Below are 18,545 nucleotides of genomic sequence, written 5' to 3'. Positions count from 1 at the left end.
CACAGATAAACCCTGTCTCAAAATAAACAAATAAATACCCCCCCAAAAATATTTTGTTTCAAATGTGAGGGGTGAGAGAGGGGAAGATTTGTAAAAAGTTACACATGTTCAATAAAAACAACAAATGAAAAATGTTGAAAAGACTACACATCCCATTAAAGGGAGGGAGTATAAAAGGTGATGGGACAGAAAGGGAATGGAGACATAACTAACAAAACCTGTAAACAATTAATGAACATACTGAATTAGAAATTCCAAAAGGAAGGGGCTGCTCAAGATTTCCAAGATCAGAGTTGTGAAGGATCCCCTTGTTATCTGTTTAAATGTTTTATTTTTAAAATGATTATCTATCTCCAGGGCATTACAGAGTCTGATAACTAGCCAAGATTCTTTGGTTTCAGTAAATATGATATGAATTACTGTCTCCAGCCTGGGGGTAGAGTGGAGAAACCTACTGCTCTGTTGGAGTACCTCTTGTGCCCTGAGGGCAAGAAGGCAAAACCTGAAAGACAGGAAGGAAATCAAGCCTGGGAGCTGTAGAGTGTCCCTCTGCGAAGGCTCTGCAGGCCCCTTCTGCCATTCTACAGTTGATTTTTCTGTCTTGTGGATACCCTTTGTAGAACAAGGCTACCTTCAGTTCAGTGTTGGTCACGTGAAAGAGCGTAACACACAGACATTTCCCTGGTTTCATATGAAATTTTTAAGAACTTTGCCAGAGAAAGGTAAGCATTCTTCCTACGGTCTTACTCTTGGAGACCTGTTGGCAGACTGTTTGCTACCACGCACTATGCTTTTCCAGCACAACATAATAAAAGAACATCACCATCCTGTTTTATAAATCTGTGGGGCCGAAAATGAAAGACTAAATCTATAAATACAACCTGGTCCGTCTGTATAGTGACATTTGCACATAGGTTTTCAGGGCTGGCCACTTGGTATTTCACAACCAACTGACATGCTTTTCCCTAGGAAAGACTAATTCTCCTGCGGTCAGCAATCCTTAGTTGCCTGGAGGGTTTTCTAGAGGGTTGCTACTTCCTAGACCCTCCCATCCCAACACTCCCATCCACATCAGCATGTGGAGTATTGTCAGCATTGTTCAGCTCATGTTTATGCAGTCATGTTGGTGAAACTTTATGGGTGTAGCTTCTGACATTCCTAGGAGACACTACTTTGCAGCGAACTCCCTGATCCTCTGGCTCTGACAATAGTTATGGCCCCCCCTCTTCTGCAGTGATCCCTGGAGCCAGATTTGGAGGAAGTAAAAGGAAAGGGGGAAAGAATGCTGTAGTTAGGTTGCAAAGAAAAGAAAAATTAATTAAAATAAAACTAAAATCCAGGTGTGTGCTGGCACACACCTCTAATCCCAGCACTCGGGGAGGCAGAGGCAGGCAAATTCCTGTGGGTTCAAGGCCAGCCTGGTCTACAAAGTGAGTCCAGGACAGCCAGGGCTACACAGAGAAACCTGTCTCAAAACAAACAAACAACTAAAAACTAGCTAGCCTGTTCTGTATGTAACACCTATAGAGAGGCGTTATTATATTCACAATAATATGAAAGCCTCATGTGAGTCCGGGCTACTAATCACTTCAGAAACACATACGGAAACTTCCCTCGTGAGCATCAGAACCATGCTCTTCAGCAACCACAAGGGAAGACTGTTAATTCAATTCACAAAACTGCTAACTATAGCTGAATATGGATATCAGTGAATAAGAAAAATAAGGTTAAATATAACCTTAAGGGAACAATTACATATTTAACAAGCATTTCTCCAACACAACTGAATACTGGGGATCCAATGTTGAATACCCCTATTTCCTTACCTGGAAGAGCTTATAGTAGGGGAAAAAAAGGAATTTTTTTAAGCTCTCAGTGCTCAATTTTGAAATGTTTTAATTGAAATATTTTATATACCAAGTGTAATTCATCTTTATAATATCAAGCAACAATTTCAAAAAAGCCAAGTATTTGTGTTCATGGTCTGTGCACTGGATGGCCTCAGCTGGCTGCTTGTTCCTGGGATGAGCTCATGCCGAAGCAGGGCCTCAGCTGGGCTAGACATCCAAGATGGTCCCTTCAAATGGCTCCCAATCAGTGGACACTACCCTCTGAAAGATCAGCTGTGGCTGTGAAATCAGTACCCACTTGTATTAGTTAGGGTTTCTGTTGATATGATAAAACACCAAGGCCAAGAGCAACTCGGGAAGGAAAGGGTTTATTTTACCTTAAAACTCTCACTAAAATCACTGAGGGAAGTCAGGGCAGGAACCTGGAACTAGGAAGCGAAGCAGAGGCCACAGAGGATCGCTGCTTATTAGCTTGCACTCTGTGGTTGGGTCAGTCTGCTTTCTTAAACCATCCAAGACCATGAGCCCAGGGGCAGCGCTGGCCCCAGTGGGCAGGGTCAATCATTAATCAAGAAAGTGGCCCACACTCTTGCCCATAGGCCAAGTGAGTGGTGGCATTTTCTCAACCGAAGTTCCCTCTTCCAAAATGACTTTAGCTTAGGTCAAGCTGACAGAAAAGTTTTCTGTGTGACTTTGGTTTTTCACAGCATGTTGGCCCTGGAGAGAGAGCATAGCAAGAGTAGTCACAGAACAGGGACTGTCTCTTAATAACCAGGGAAAATAACAAACACAACTAATGACTGCCCCAAGGAACAGCATCTTGTCACTTCCATTATCTTCTGCTGGGCAAAGTAGCTGCAGGGCTTATCCAGATTCCAGGACACACAGAATAAACCTCACCTCTTGATAGGCGGGAAGGCGTGCATCGAGACCACACTGCAGTAAGTTAAATAGGGTTACAGATATTTGGGAACAGCTTCAAAAATACCACGCGCTGCAGATAGAAAAGCATTGTTTCGTGCCATATTTCATCCCACATTATTTTAACCTAGTACTAATGTTTCAGATACACTGGATCATCATAAATCTAACAAGATGGTCCTATATAATTTCATTTATAGACCTCTCACAAATAGTAAGACAAGTATCTATCTCTTCTGGCTTAACATGAACCTGACACACACCTACACTCTCCATATTACAGAAAACAAATCTTTACTATTCTAGACAAGACGATGAGTACAAATGTCTTCAAACACTCATCTCAAACACTCATCCTTTCCAATCAACTTAACAGAAACTGATCTGTGAAGACCATGTGTTTGATACTGTTTCAGGCTATGTAAGAGCATACAAACCAGAAAGCATCTTCTTGGAATTAATAACCTCTAAGAAAAGGCAGAAAAAATATATCTTCTTCAGTATACATTCAGAAAATGCATGTTTTTTGTTGAGTGGCTCAGGCTCAACATCTTTATAGCTACCTAAATAAGGTGGGCACTGTACAGAATTAGATGACTTTTTATCTTCACTCATTTAAAAACAGTTTTAAGTATCTCTTGTGTCATTCAGCACAGGGTAGGGAGTGAGTGCACTCTGTGGATGAGCATTCATTGCGTGATCACGGCCATGTCAAAGAGCCCAACAACTCAGACCCATGGAAATGGCAAAACCTCCCCTGGGTCAGACTCAGGTAAACATCAAGGCCTTCCCTTGATCCAAGGGAAGTTGATCCAAGTTCTATTTTTAGAAGGTAGGAGGTTCTGACCAATGGGCAAACATTTGCCTCCTATGCACGGTGCCCTGGGTTTGGTCCCCAGTGCCTTTAAAGCTTAAATTTGTTCCTCATTCTACCTTTGGCTAGAAGCAGATCAGAACAGAAATTTTTATTTTATTGGTAATTGTTTGCTAGAAGGTGAGTTTGTTGATACAGTGTTAGCTTGATTAATAAAATAGAATGTTCCCAACACAGACTCATCTACGCTTCTGAAAAACAAATTGTTTACCTTTGGTTTTACATTTTCTTTTCATACCTCTATTGCTTTGGTCCGTCTTAATTTCTCGTCAAAGATCGAAATGCACCATATCTCTGTGGGGCTGGGAGAGGCTTCAAAGTATGCAACTTTTGCACTGTCCATTGGCTTCTCCCATTTACTTTGAAAGCATTATCCTGATGACACATAATGATGACACCACCTTTAAATGACTCATTTCTACAATCTGGTTTAGCTGGCCTTTCTCATCTACAGCTCTCACAGAGCTGATCTATTATGTAAATATTAAACATAAGTGTTTAAATCTAGCTCAGAAATACCTCAAAGAAGCAGCCATGTTTACTGAGCCTTATGAGCTTTGGGCCCATATACAGCACATGCTCACAATTGATTCTGGTGCCAGCCAGTGTCCCAGTCTCCAGTTACAGGTTTTGTAACACAGCATTCAGAAAAGCTTGGGAGTACCGTGCCCATTAGGGAAAAAGTAGCAAGACTCACACTGGGAACAACAGGTAGGGAAAGAGTTGGAACTTTGCTTATGTGATGAGAATTATGGGTAGTGTTTATCTCCACTGAACAAAAAGGCAAAGCAGGAGGAAATTCTTGTCAGGAAAAATTGGCAACTGAGAGCCTCTACTATCCTTTCTTGCTGCATGAGAGCTTCTTACTACTGTCTAAGATGTTTGAGGTCCCTACCTCACTATATGTTCTTTTCAACAAGATTGAAATACATAGAGATGTTTTGAAGCATTGGGGAAATGTTTTAACATTCCAAGCCCTCCTGGTGGGCTAACAGTTTCTCAAAGTTAGGTCATGTCAGTTACAAAATGCGCTCGTCCTTCTCTTTTGAAAACAAGTTAAAATATATTTATTTCTATTTTACGTATATGAGTGTTTGCCTGCATGTATGTTATGGGCAACGTGGTCATGCCTGGTGCCTACAGAGGCCAGAAGAGAGAAACTTGATTCTCCTGGACCTGTAGTTACAGATGACTGGTTGCCACCATGTGGGCGCTGAGAAACGAATCCAAAAACATCTCTAAGGGCAACAAAGGTTTTTAAATCATTGAACTGTTTCTCCAGCCTCCTCATGCTTCTGTTTTGAATGTGCAATACTGGGGGATAAAAATAGTAAAAAACTTAAAGTAGTCTTGCCTCCTTGAACAAATGGTCTTCACAGATTAGTCTTTGTTAAGTTGAATGCAAAGGATGCCATGTCCTGAGATAAGCCTTAGATTCATCAACAATGAGGTCTGTGTAACTTTGGGAAAGACCTGATGGGCAACAGCGAAAGAAAAAAAATGACAGGTACATGGCCAGAAAAGCTGGCATCAGGTGGACAACACACTCTGGTGGAGACACAGCCACCAGAAGCCCAATGCATTTGTTCTGTAAAGCTGAAGAAGATGGTGGGTTTGCTAATCTTAATAGTGGGTCTTAGTCTCGGGGTTGCAGTCACCTGGGAGGAGGAAGCTGTGGTTGATACTTCCTTCAGAAGACAGTCGACATCCATGCTTGGTCCATTCAGTGCTTGCAGAAAAACATCTCTTAAACTGACTGTGAACTCGTTCGCTTGAGAATATTACTCCCCTTCTCAAGCTAAGATATATCGACGCCAAACAAGTACCATGGCCTCTGTTATCCCTGCCAGCACCTACTGCTAGGACATTTCCAGCTACCCCCAGGTATTTAAAAATGTTTAGGCTTAACATTTAGGGAAATTACTAAATGAAACTTGAGCCAATGTGCCAAGTTTCAGAGAAGAAGAAAGAAGACACTGTTCTTTTCACTCCACCCGAGGAATATGAAAAGGGTAAAAGAATTGTTGACTGTAATCTTAACTCCTGCTGAAGGCACAAATGTGATGTTTCAGATAGGACATTTCAGCCCTGGGTCTTCAATGCCTCCATCTCCCACCTTTAAATGACTCATTTCTACAATCTGGTTTAGCTGGCCTTTCTCATCTACAGCTCTCACAGAGCTGATCTATTATGTAAAACAAGATTAATTTCCCAGCAATGCTTCTGAAATCTCTTTCTCATGAGACATTGTGCAAGGAAGCTTTCCCTTTGACACATAACAGCGCCAGATTGTGGAAAGTGCAGACGGATACTACAAATGTCCCAAGATCACTTATCTGACTTTAGCCATCCAGAACGCACCTGATAATAAGTCGGAAAATATCAATTATTTGAGGTATAATTGGTATATTTGAGGTATAATTACTAATGAAAATCCTTCATCCAGAGAATCTGGATGAAACCGACAGCCATTTTTGTTACTGAAAGCAGAAGGCAAGAGAAGAAAGAAGAGGAGAGATGAAAGAAGAGAGAAGAGCAGGAGATGGGGTAACTCAGAACCCCCGGTGGAAGACTGCTCAATATCTTCTCAGCTATATCACTCTTTTATGAGAAATTAAGCCTACATATTCCACACACACAAAAAAATCTTTCATGAGTGTATGTGTGTGTGTATGTGTGTATTCATATGTGTGTCAGTACAAGCTCAGGTGCTGTGCTCTGGTGCCCTGTAGCCATCTTTTGTTGGTATGCGTTCATGTAGGTTAGTGTATGAAGGATGCTCATTCATAAGTGTATTTGTAGGTATGTGCAGGCTGGAGACCAACGCCTTCTGCAGCTGCTCTGTACCTTATGTTTTTTGAGACTGTCTCCCCTTGAACCTGGAGCTCACCAATTCATCTAGGTTGGCTGTCTACTATAGCTCCCTGGGTCTGCCTGTATCTCCTTACTCCATGCCCTGCCCAGTGCTGGGTTTATACATGCATGCCCAAGTGCCCAGCCTTGTCTGTAGGTGCTGCATACTGCATGCTCAGCCTCTACCTTTTGTTTTTAATTTTAGATGGCTGAGGCCTGAAAGGATAAGCTGTCTGTTTATTCCTAATGGCGTTCTCAGAGTTACCCTTAGTCTAAGGCAGGCAATAAAGACACAGGATAACTAACCACTGTTCTCACCCTCTTCGGGTACATCAAGGCCCCATTTTGTCTCAATGGTCTGCTTATGATGTGACAGAAGAAGGAGATGAGACACAGCCCCAAAATATCATGTCTGTATTTATTGAGTGAGTCGGTAGAATTAATAGATACTAGGATCTGAGGATTCACTTATTGACATTATGACCCAGATAATGAATTGTATTCCTGTATTGCCCTGTATTATAAAGCTCAAACTGAAGACTATGACCCACTTCACTAACATGAAAGAATCCATGACGATTCTTTTGCCTACTGCATTTTATTCGCATACTTTTTGTCTAGTTTTCTCCACCTATTCTGAATTTATTTTTGAGATGGTAAGAGGTTGGCTATCAGATTATTTTAGTCTATTTTCTGATGTTATAACAAAATTCCTTACCCCGAGTAATTCATAAGGAAAAGTAGCTACATAGCTCACAGTTCTGGAGGCTAGATGTCCAGCATAAGGGCTCTACACCATCTTGGCTTCTGGAAAGAACTTCATGCTGTTCTGGGCATGATGGGAAAACAAAGGTGCAAACAGGTTCATGTGGAGTCCGAGCGTGTGCAAGAGTAAAGGAGGTGGCACACTTGTTTTATAACAACCTGTTTTTACACAGCTAACATACTGCCAGGACAATTTTTCCTGACCCCTTCATTAAGGGTGCAGCTGGGCGTCCAGGTACCTCTTAAAAGTGTCAGTTCAGACTGAATCTCTAACGTGAACATTTAGGGAACAGACAAGTCATATTACCTATAACTCTCAATATAAGTAAAAATCTCACGATCTGCAATTAATTATTAAATAGACTTCACAGAAAATTCCTTTATATGAATATTTTCACTTCCCAGCAGAATCGAACAGGTCAGTGTGATATATGGGCACTTGTATGCGCATGTGCTTGTGTGTTAGCTTAAATTCAAATGACAGAGCTGAGCATGATGGTGCATATTTACAGTCCCTGCTCTTGGGAAGTAGAGGCAAGAGGATAAGGATTCAAGATCACCCTCAGTTACATAGTAAGCTTTTGTCCGTGGTTTTGAGAAAACATGAAACCAGTGTTTTGTAACTTTTTAAGGGTGTCATGAAGAAACATTATTCATCTCAGACAGGCCCTAACAACAGACCAAACAATTCTGCCCAAGTCTAGAGACAGTGAGTTTACTGGAGTTTACTGGGCGACAGTAGTATAGCTAAGGAATTACGTATACAGGAGCATAGTAAAACGTGGACTCACAAAGGCTGCACCCTGCAGACCCCTGCTCAACTCCCAGGCAGCTCTGCCAGGCTCAGCCAGTCTTCTCTCCCTAGCTTGGTTAATGTTTGTTTAACCCTTGGGAGGAGCCTTGTCGACCTAGCTCTACAGTTTCCTGACACAAGAGTTCTGTTTATTTCAAGAGCCTCTATGCTTAATTTCCTTTCCCTCCTAAGTCTTAAAGACTTGTCTCCTATGAGAAAGAGCGTTTCAATAAAATAATAATAATAATAACAATAACAGCTATATGACAGACAGACCCTGCACTGACCTTACAGATGACAAACATCTGGGTAATTAATTGTGGGGAATCCCGGCAAGCTCCACTGCCAGAAGAGAAATGAATCATGAGAGGCAAAAGGGAAATCCAGTTCAGCACGACTTACTTTGCAGGCTGCTTCAAATGCAAAAAAAAAAAAAAAAAAACAACCTTACAGGATATAAATAACTTCACAACAACAAAGCCAAAAGTAGACAAGCACAGAAACACACTACCACAACCAACATCAAAATAGAAGGAACTAACAGTCACTGGTCATCAATATCCCTCAGCATCAATGGACTCAACTCTCCAATAAAAAAAAAACACAGATTAATAGAATAGAGGTATAACAGGACCCATCATTCTTCTGCATAAAAAAAAACATACCTCAGCCACATATATAGACATTACCTTAGAGTAAAGGGCTGGAAGGTTTTCCAAGCAAATGGGCCCAAGAAGCAAGCTGGAATAGCTATTCTAATATCTAATAAAATAGACATTCAACCAAAATTAATCAAAATAGATGAGGAAGGACACTTCATATTCATCAAAGGAAAAGTCCACCAATATGACATATCAATTCTGAACATCTATGCCTCAAACACAACGGCACCCACATTTGTAAAAGAAACATTAATGAAGCATGAACCACAAATAGATCCCTACACATTAAGAGTGGGAGACTTCAACACCCCACTCTCACAAAGAACAGGTCAATGAAACAGAAATTGAACAGAGAAATAATGACACTAACAGATGTTTATGAATCAAATGGACGTAACAGACATCTACAGAACTTTTTACCCAAACACAGAAGAATGTACTTTCTTAGCACCTCATGGAACCTTCTCCAAAACTGATCTTCAGGTTGGTCACAAAGCAGATACAAGAAGATTGAAATAATCCCATGTATCTTATCAGACCACCATGGACTAAAGCTAGACTTCAACAACAACAGAAATAGCAAAAAGCCTACACACACATGGAAACTGAACAACTCTCTACTCACCGACAACTGGGTCAGGGAAGAAATAAAGAAATAAATTAAAGACTTCCTAGAATTCAATGAAAATGAAGGCACAACATACCCAAGCCTATGGGACACAATGAAAGCAGTGCTCAGAGGAAAGTTCATAGCACTAAGTACCTTCCAAAAGAAATAGGAGACATCTTATACAAGCAACTTAATGGCACACCTGAAAGCCCTAGGGAAAAAAGAAGCAGATATATTCAAGAGGAGTAGATGGCTGGAAATAATCAAACTCAGGGCTAAAATCAATAAATTAGAAACAAAGAGAACAATTAAAAGAATCAACAAAACCAAGAACTGGTTCTTTGAGAAAATCAACAAGTATACAAATCCTTAGCCAAACTAACCAAAGGCAAAAAGACAGTCTACAAATTAACAACATCAGAAATGAAAAGGGGGACATAACAGACATTGAGAAAATCCAAAAAATCATTAGGTATTACTTCAAAAGCCTATACACCACAAAATTTGAAAATCTAAATGAAATGGACAATTTTCTTAATAAATTCCACTTATACAGTTGAATCAAGATTAGGTAAATAGATTAAATTGGGTCGCGCAGGCGCAGACGGCGTTGGTTCAAGAAGACCTTCAGCGTTGCCTTGGTGGAGCGGGACGGGCCCACCCTCGGGTTGTAGATATGTGTAACACACCAACTTACTGCGACCTAGGAAAGGCTGCCAAGGATGTCTTTAACAAAGGGTATGGGTTTGGCATGGTCAAAATAGATCTGAGAACCAAGTCTTGTAGTGGAGTGGAATTTTCTACTTCAGGTCATGCTTATACTGACACAGGGAAAGCATCAGGCAACCTAGAGACCAAATACAAGATCTGTAACTATGGGCTCACCTTCACCCAAAAATGGAATACAGACAATACTCTTGGGACAGAGATCTCGTGGGAGAATAAGTTGGCTGACGGGTTGAAACTGACTCTTGATACCATATTTGTACCAAACACAGGAAAGAAGAGTGGGAAGTTAAAGGCGTCCTATAAACGGGATTGCTTCAGCCTGGGCAGTAGTGTGGACATAGATTTCTCTGGCCCTACCATCTATGGCTGGGCTGTGCTGGCCTTTGAAGGCTGGCTGGCCGGATATCAGATGAGCTTTGACACAGCCAAGTCCAAACTGTCCCAGAACAACTTTGCCCTTGGCTACAAGGCTGCAGACTTCCAGCTGCATACCCATGTGAATGACGGTACTGATTTTGGAGGCTCTATCTACCAGAAAGTTAATGACAAGGTTGAGACATCAATAAACCTGGCATGGACAGCTGGCAGCAACAACACTCGCTTTGGCATCGCTGCTAAATATAAGCTGGATTGTAGAACTTCTCTGTCTGCCAAAGTAAACAATGCCAGTTTAATTGGACTCGGTTATACACAGACCCTCCGAGCAGGAGTCAAATTGACTCTGTCAGCTTTAATAGATGGAAAGAACTTCAATGCAGGAGGTCACAAGGTGGGATTGGGATTTGAACTGGAAGCTTAATGTGATTTGAGTAGCGCATCATTTGTCCCTGGAAATGAAGAGAAATAAACCCACTATGTTTTGGCCTTTAAATTCTGTGAAATTTCAAAAGTGTGAACTTTATATTCTTCCAAAGAATTGTAATCCTTCCTACACTGAAGTCTAGAGATTACAAATCCATCCTATGGGAGGCCCTTGAAGGCATGCCTGGAAATTTTCATGTTTGTGCCACATTTCAGTTGAGTTCTGCAGAGTTAATTTAAATATGTTCCTCAGCAACAACATAGTGTCCTGACTCCCGGTTTGTACATCGTGTCCTGCATGTCCCACTCCACTTTTCCACGACCTTTTGTTGTAGCAGTCTCTGCTGTAGTGAAATCTTTGGTTTTGCATCAGAGTAAAATAAACCCATCACATTTGGAGCATTAAAAAAAAATAGATTAAATTGTCCTATTTCCCCAAGGAAATAGAAGCAATCATCAAAAGTCACCCATCCCCCCCCCAAAAAAAAATCCCAGGGCCAAATGGTTTCATCGAAGAATTCTGCCAGAACTTCAGAGAACTAATGCCAATACTCTTCAAACTATTCCACGAAATAGAAACAGAAGGAACATTACCAAATTCATTCTATGAGGCCATAGTTACCTTAATACCTAATCTACACAAAGACCCAACAAAAAAAAAATAGAATTTTAGACCAGTTTCCTTTATGAACATTGACACAAAAATACTCAATAAAATACTCGCAAACCAAATCCAAGAACACATCAAAGATATCATCCACCATTACCAGGTAACCCTCATCCTAGGCATGCAGGAGTGGTTCAATATATGGAAATCCATTGATGTAATCCACCACAGAAACAAACTGAAAGAAAAACCAAACAAAAAGCCATGATCATCTCCTTAGATGCCAAAAAAGCATTTGACAAAATCCAACATCCATTCATGTTAAAAGTCTTGGAGAGATCAGGGATACAAGGCACATACCTAAACATAATAAAGGCAATTTACAACAAGCTTATAGCCAAGAACAAACTAAACAGAGAGCAACAAATCAATGTCACTGAAATCAGGGACAAGGACTCTCTCCGTATCTCTTCAGCATAGTATTGGAAGCCCTAGCTAGAGCAATAAGACAACTAAAGAAGATCAAGGTGATACAAATTGAAAAGGAGGAAGTTAAAGTATCACTATTCATAGATGACATGATAGTATACATGAGTGACCCCAAAAATTCTACCAAGAACTCCTACAGCTGACAAACACCTTCAGCAAAGTGGCTGCATACAAAATTAACTCAAAAAAAAAAAAAAAAGTAGTCCTGCAGAGACTGCTACCCCAATCAAGGACAATGCATAGAGAGGACCTAAAACCCCGGCTCAGATGTAGCCCATAGATTCAGTATCTAAGGGGGTTCCCTAGTAAGGGGAGCAAGGGCTTTCTCTGGCATGAACTCAGTGACAGGCTCTCTGATCACCCTCCTCTGGGGGGGTGCAGCCTTGCCAGGCCACAGAGGAAGAGAATGCAAGCAGTCCTGATAAGACCTGATAGGCTAGGGTCAAATAGAAGGGGAGAAGGACCTCCCCTATCAGTGGACTAGGGGAAGGGCATAGGTGGAGAGGGAGGGAAAGTGGGATTGGGATGAGACAAAGGAGGGGGCTGAAGCCAGGATACAGTTAAATAAATTGTAATAAATGGTAATTTAAAAAAAAAGAGAAAAAAGTAGTCCTGTATACAAAAGACAAACAGTCTGTAAAAGAAATTAGAGAAACAACACCCTTCACAATAGCTACAAAAAACATAAAGTATCTTGGTGTATTTTTAACCAACCAAGTGAAAGAGTTCTATGAAAAAAACTTCAAGTCTCTGTAGAAAGAAATTGAAGAAGATATCAAAAGATGGAAAGATAGTGAAAAATGGCCTCCTACCAAAAGTTGTCTACAGATTCAATGCAGTTCCCATCAAAATGCCAACACAATTCTTAACAAACCTTAAAAGAAAAATTCTCCGCTTCATATGGAAAAAAAAAAAAAAAGAAACCAGAATAGCTAAAACAATCCTATACAATAAACGATCTTCTGGAGGTATCACTACCCCGATCTCAAACTGTACTATTAGAGCAACAGTTATAAAAACGGAATGGTACTGGCATAGAAATGGACTGGGGGACCAATGGAATCAAATCCAAGACTGAGAAATAAACCCACACACCTATGGATATATTATTTTTGACAAAGAAACCAAAACCATACAATGAAAAGATGATAGCATCTTCAACAAATGGTGCTGGTCTAATTGGAAATCTGCATGTAGAAAAATGCAAATAGATCCATATTTATCACCCTGCACAAAACTCAAGTCCAAGTGGATCAAATACCTCAACATAAAACCAGACACACTAACCCTGTTAAAAGAAAAAATGGGGAAGAGCCTTGAACTTTTGGCACAGGAGACAACTTCCTGAATAGAACACCAACAGCTCAGGCTCTGAGATCAACAATTAATGAACGGGACCTCCATGAAACCGAAAACCTTCTGTAAAGCAAAGGACACTGTCATCAGAACAAAACAACAGCTTACAGATTGGGGAAAGATCTTCAACAACCCTATATCCAATAGAGGGATAATATACAAAATATATAAAGAACTCAAGAAATTAAACACCAACAAACCCAGTAACCCAATTAAAAAATGGGGTACAGTGCTAAACAGAGAATTCTCAACAGAGGAATATCAAATAGCCAAGAAACACTTAAAGAAATACACAATGTCCTTAGTCATTAGGGAAATGCAAATCAAAACTATTCTGAAATTCCATCTTACACCAATCAAAATAGCTAAGATCAAAAACAAGTCACAGCACATGCTGGTGAGGCTGTGGAGAAAACGGAACACTCCTCCATTGTGGTGGCAGTGCAAACTTGTACAACCACTTTGGAAATTAATCTGGCGCTTTCTCAGAAAATCAGGAATAGCCCTACCTAAAGACCTAGCAATACCACTCCTGAGCATAAACCCAAATGTTGTAAGTGATTATTAATATTTACTATTAGTTTATCTTCTATTAAAGCTGCTGTTAATCCTAAACAGCTGTATGAGTAAATCACCACACAGAGACTGGGATTTATTTAATTAACCTAGAACACAATGCTGGGCAATAGTTACTCCATCCTAAACCTCCAAACCCTCATAGTTTCCTAACATTTAGATTTCCCACATTGTACTTGCTTTTAGTGAAATCTTAGGTCTGGTTCATTTTCCACGTCGTTCCAAGACCTCTCCTCCAGCCTTGCTCTCTCAGCTCTCTCCTGACCTTCTCCCTCCTCTGCCTCCCACACCTTCCTCTCCTCTGGCTCCTCCCTCTCTTCTTACTTCTTTTCCATTGCTCAACATTGTGGCTGGTTGTTTTATTTTGGCATGTTTACACAAAGTTGAGACAGGTGATGCTTAGAATAAGTATCACAATGCAATGTCCGGATTGAAACTGGAGAGCGGGGGAGAGAAATCAGCATTTGAATGAACAAGGGTAAGGTGTATACATACCAAAAGAACATTATACCAACACCCGAAAGATGCTCCACCATACAACAAGAACACTTGCTCAATTATGTTCATAGCAGCTTTATTCATAATAGCCAGAATCTGGAAACAACCTAGATGTCCCCCAACTGAGTAATGGATAAAGAAATCGTGGTACATTTACACAATGGAATACTACTCAGCTATTAAAAACAAGGAAGTCATGAAATTTGCAGGCAAATGGATAGAACTAGAAAAGATCATCCTGAGTGAGGTAACCCAGAAACAGAACGACAGGCATGGTATATACTCACTTATAAGTGGATATTAGACATATAATGCAGGATAACCATACTACAATCCACAGATCTAAAGAAGCTAAATAACATGGAGGACTCTAGGGAGGATGCTTAGTTCTTATTAAGAAGGGCAAACAGAATAGACACCAGAAGCCATTGAAGAGAGGGAGCAGGATGGGAGCCCACTATAGAGGTCCTCTGAAAGACTCCCTTCAGCAAGGGATCAAAGCAGATGCTAAGACTCACAGCCAAACTTTGAGCAGAGCATATGGAGTCTTATGGAAGAGTGGGGGGTGGGGGTGGAATAGAAGGACCCAGAGGTTACACAAACTGCACAAGGTGACCAACAAAGCCAATAAAGCTGGGCCCAGAGAACCTGTGGAGGATGATGCACCAACCAAGGGCCATGCTCAGATGTAGCATTTAGGCAGCTCAGTTTCCATGTTGGTTTCCTAGTAAAGGGAGCAGGGGTTGTCTATGACATGGAGTCTGCTGCCAGCTCTTAAAGTATATTTAAAAAGAAAAGAAAAGAAAAAAAAGAAAAGAAAATTCAGAGGCTGCATGAGACACCATCAACTCAAGCAAAACTAATCTCACTATGAAGTACAAAATGTCCAGGAATAGATTACTTAGTCACTTTAAAGAGACTCAAATGAGGACAAGAAAAAGCAGAAAGTTAATTTTTATGAAGCTGAAAGAAATTTCTGTTCCTCAAATCTTATTTAAGTAATTAGTCAGAGGGAAAATAGCCGCCATCTACTCCTGTGAGGTGGTTTCTGCTGCAGGTGAAGATGACCCGTGAGAAGTGATTTACTTTGCACGGTTTCTCAGGAACCAGCCATGAAACACTTGGATAAGTCTGGCAATGAAATTAAAACAGTGTATGCAAAGCAATATGACTCTGCATCTCTACTTGGGAAAAACAAACAACAAAAACAAAACCTGATCCAGAAACATAGCCCTGTGGATACTACAGTAGATGGGAGAAAAAAAAAAGATAAATGAACTCCCAATTGCCCAACAATGAAATTCACAGACTGTGTCAATAATACCCACCATTTCATGGAGCTAAAAGTCTCTGAGAGTCCTAAACATGAATAGGAAATCAAGATTCACCAGCAAAGCAAAATACCACTCTGTAAATGAAATGAGAGCCCCCGCTCACTCCAGACCTACACTGAAAGAATGTGAAAGGAAAGATGCTGACATAAAATATATTTCTTCGACAACTAGGAATAGCGCTTCCTCAAGATCCAGCCATACCACTCCTAGGCATATATCCAAAAGAGGCTCAAGTACACAATAAGGACATTTGCTCAACCATGTTTGTAGCAGCTTTATTTGTAATAGCCAGAACCTGGAAACAAACAGCTCAGATGCCCCTCAACTGAAGAATGGATGCAGAAATTATGGTACATCTACACAATGGAATATTACTCAGCAATGAAAAATAAGGAAATCATGAAATTCGCAGGTAAATGGTGGGACCTGGAAAGGATCATCCTGAGTGAGCTGTCCCAGAAGCAGAAAGACACACACGGTATATACTCACTCATGTAAACATGTAATATAGGATAAACCTACTATAATCTGTACATCTAAAGAAACTAATCTAGAGAGAGAACCCTGACTAAAATGCTCAATTCCCATCCCAAAAGGCAGAGAGGAAGGACATCAGAAGAAGAAGAAAACAGGAAACAAGCTAAAAACCCGCCACGGAGGGCCTCTGAAAGGCTCTGCCTTGCAGACTATCAAAGCAGATGCTGAGACTTATGGCCAACTGTTGGGCAGAGTGCATGGAATCTTATGTAAGAAGTGGGAAATAGTAAGATCTAGAGTTGACAGGAACTCCACAAGGAGAGCAACAGAACCAGAAATTTGAACAAAGGGGTCTTCCCAGAGACTCATACTCCAACCAAGTACCATGCATGGAGATAACCTAGGACCCCTGCACAGACGTAGCCCATGGCAGTTTAGTGTCCAAGTGGGTTCCATAGTAATGGGAAGAGGGACTGCCTCTGACATAATCTGATCGGCCTGCTCTTTGATCACCTCCCCCTGAGGGGGGAGCAGCCTTACCAGGCCACAGAAGATGACAATGCAGTCACTCCTGATGAGATCTGATAGACTAAGATCAGAAGGAAGGAGAGGAGGACCTCCCCTATCATTGGACTTGGGGAGGGGCATGCGTGAAGAATACTGGCCAAGAAGTTGGATTCCAATCATAAGAACAGATAAGAAGCTCTTGTAAATTAAAAACATTTAATATTGAAATTCATTGGAAAACTAAAAAACTGGCCCAAGAAATCTCCAAGATCAGAAAGCAAAGTGATAGACAATGGGAGAAAAGTTTTGTTCCTCTTTTTCATCCAAAGCAGCAAGTCTGGCTGTGAATATTTCCTCGGTAACTAACAGAAACTAATCTGAAGTAACTTAGGAAGGAGAGCAAAGGGATGTCAAATAAAGGAAAACTGACATCAGTTTGCTGAAAATGTTGGGCAGGAAAAGCTGAAGCACACTATTTAATCCATTTTTAAATTATTTTTTTTTAATTTTACTTATGTGGAGGGGTGTTTTGGCTGCATGTTCTCATTTCAATAAAAAAGTGGACAAACAAACATCTTTTAAACATTTGTTTCATTAAATATAAGGGTGAGGCTTAACTGGACAGAAAGAAGGGCCTCACACACAGGGCACGCAACCCTGGGGTCCTCCACTCCTTTCTCTTTCCCACACAACGTTTAAAGAGATGGTGAAGGATAGGAAATCACTGTGATATGCACATTTCTTTTGGTACGTGGAAAAGAGATTTATTTTAAGATGTCAACATCTAAAATAAATGAGAATTTCTTTTTTATCATAATATAATTCTGTACCTCAAAAATTGTATGAACAAATGTACATTGTTCCGCAGAATTGTAATTTTAGGATGCCTGAAATGAAATATGCAGACCACCACAGCAACGTTGCTAGAAGGCCGAAGTTTAATAGGCTCAGACTGCCCCCTGGTGGTTAAAACAGTCAGCAACACACTTGGTGCACAGCATATGGAGGCAAATTTTCATTTCCTTTTGTTGCATTAAATAAATATTTTTAAAAAATTGCAAACCCTTGTTACACAAGAGAAATATTCTGAAAAGTAGTGTTCGCAATTTCACTGGACCATGATAATGCATCTGCACTCTGCTCTGATCATCAATACTGTTGTTTTCTTAACAGGGTCATTTCAATCGTAAAACCCCTAGTCAGCCCAGCCTACAGTGTCCGTCCTTTCCCTGCTAGTGCAGGTACCCTGTGGTGCCAGCACCTGATGGATTGTCTAGTCTGTTCAAGGACCTATCTATACGTTCTGGGGAAGGTCTCTTCTTAGATGCATTATATTTGCCTGCCTGCTCTGACATATAACAATGATATTGTAAATATAGCATTATAACAATGGCATTCACTATTTTACAATGTTTTGCATAGACCAAAAAAATCCAGTCGAATAAACAAAGCTATAATCTAACTTAAAATATGAACAAAATAGTTTCAAGTGAATATAAAGATAATGCAGGTTTGTTTTGTGTACAGAAGAGTCTTTGTGTGTGTGTGTGTGTGTGTGTGTGTGCGCGCGCGCATTGGTATAAAGTTGTCAGACCACCTGGAACTGGATTTACAGTTGTGAGCCATCATGTGGGTCCTGAGAGTTGAACCTGGGTCTATTTGGAAGAGCAGACAGACAGTGCTCTTAACCACTGAGCCATCTCTCCAGCCCCCTACAGAAGAGTCTTAATTAATTCAAATGTTTTAACCATAAGGCAAAGAAAAATATTACGGGTTTCACTATTATTAGGAACTTCTGTTCATGAGACTCATAGCCAAACTTTGGGCAGAGTGCAGGGAATCT

At 40.6% G+C, this 18,545-nt stretch overlaps 1 protein-coding gene across 1 annotated transcript; it reads left to right on the top strand.

Moving 5' to 3' along the window:
- Window positions 1–9,923: 9,923 nt before the first annotated feature.
- LOC129683349 (voltage-dependent anion-selective channel protein 3-like) lies at window positions 9,924–11,055 on the top strand. Its single transcript, XM_055616020.1, has one exon. It carries the CDS (start codon window positions 10,005–10,007, stop codon window positions 10,854–10,856), a length of 852 nt encoding a protein of 283 aa, XP_055471995.1. The 5' UTR covers window positions 9,924–10,004; the 3' UTR covers window positions 10,857–11,055.
- The last annotated feature ends 7,490 nt before the right edge of the window (window positions 11,056–18,545 follow it).

This window comes from Psammomys obesus, unplaced genomic scaffold (genome assembly GCF_907164565.1).
Source record: "Psammomys obesus unplaced genomic scaffold, mPsaObe1.curated_primary_1811, whole genome shotgun sequence".
Classification (NCBI taxonomy): domain Eukaryota; kingdom Metazoa; phylum Chordata; class Mammalia; order Rodentia; family Muridae; genus Psammomys; species Psammomys obesus.
This window is presented reverse-complemented; position numbering and strand designations above follow the sequence as displayed.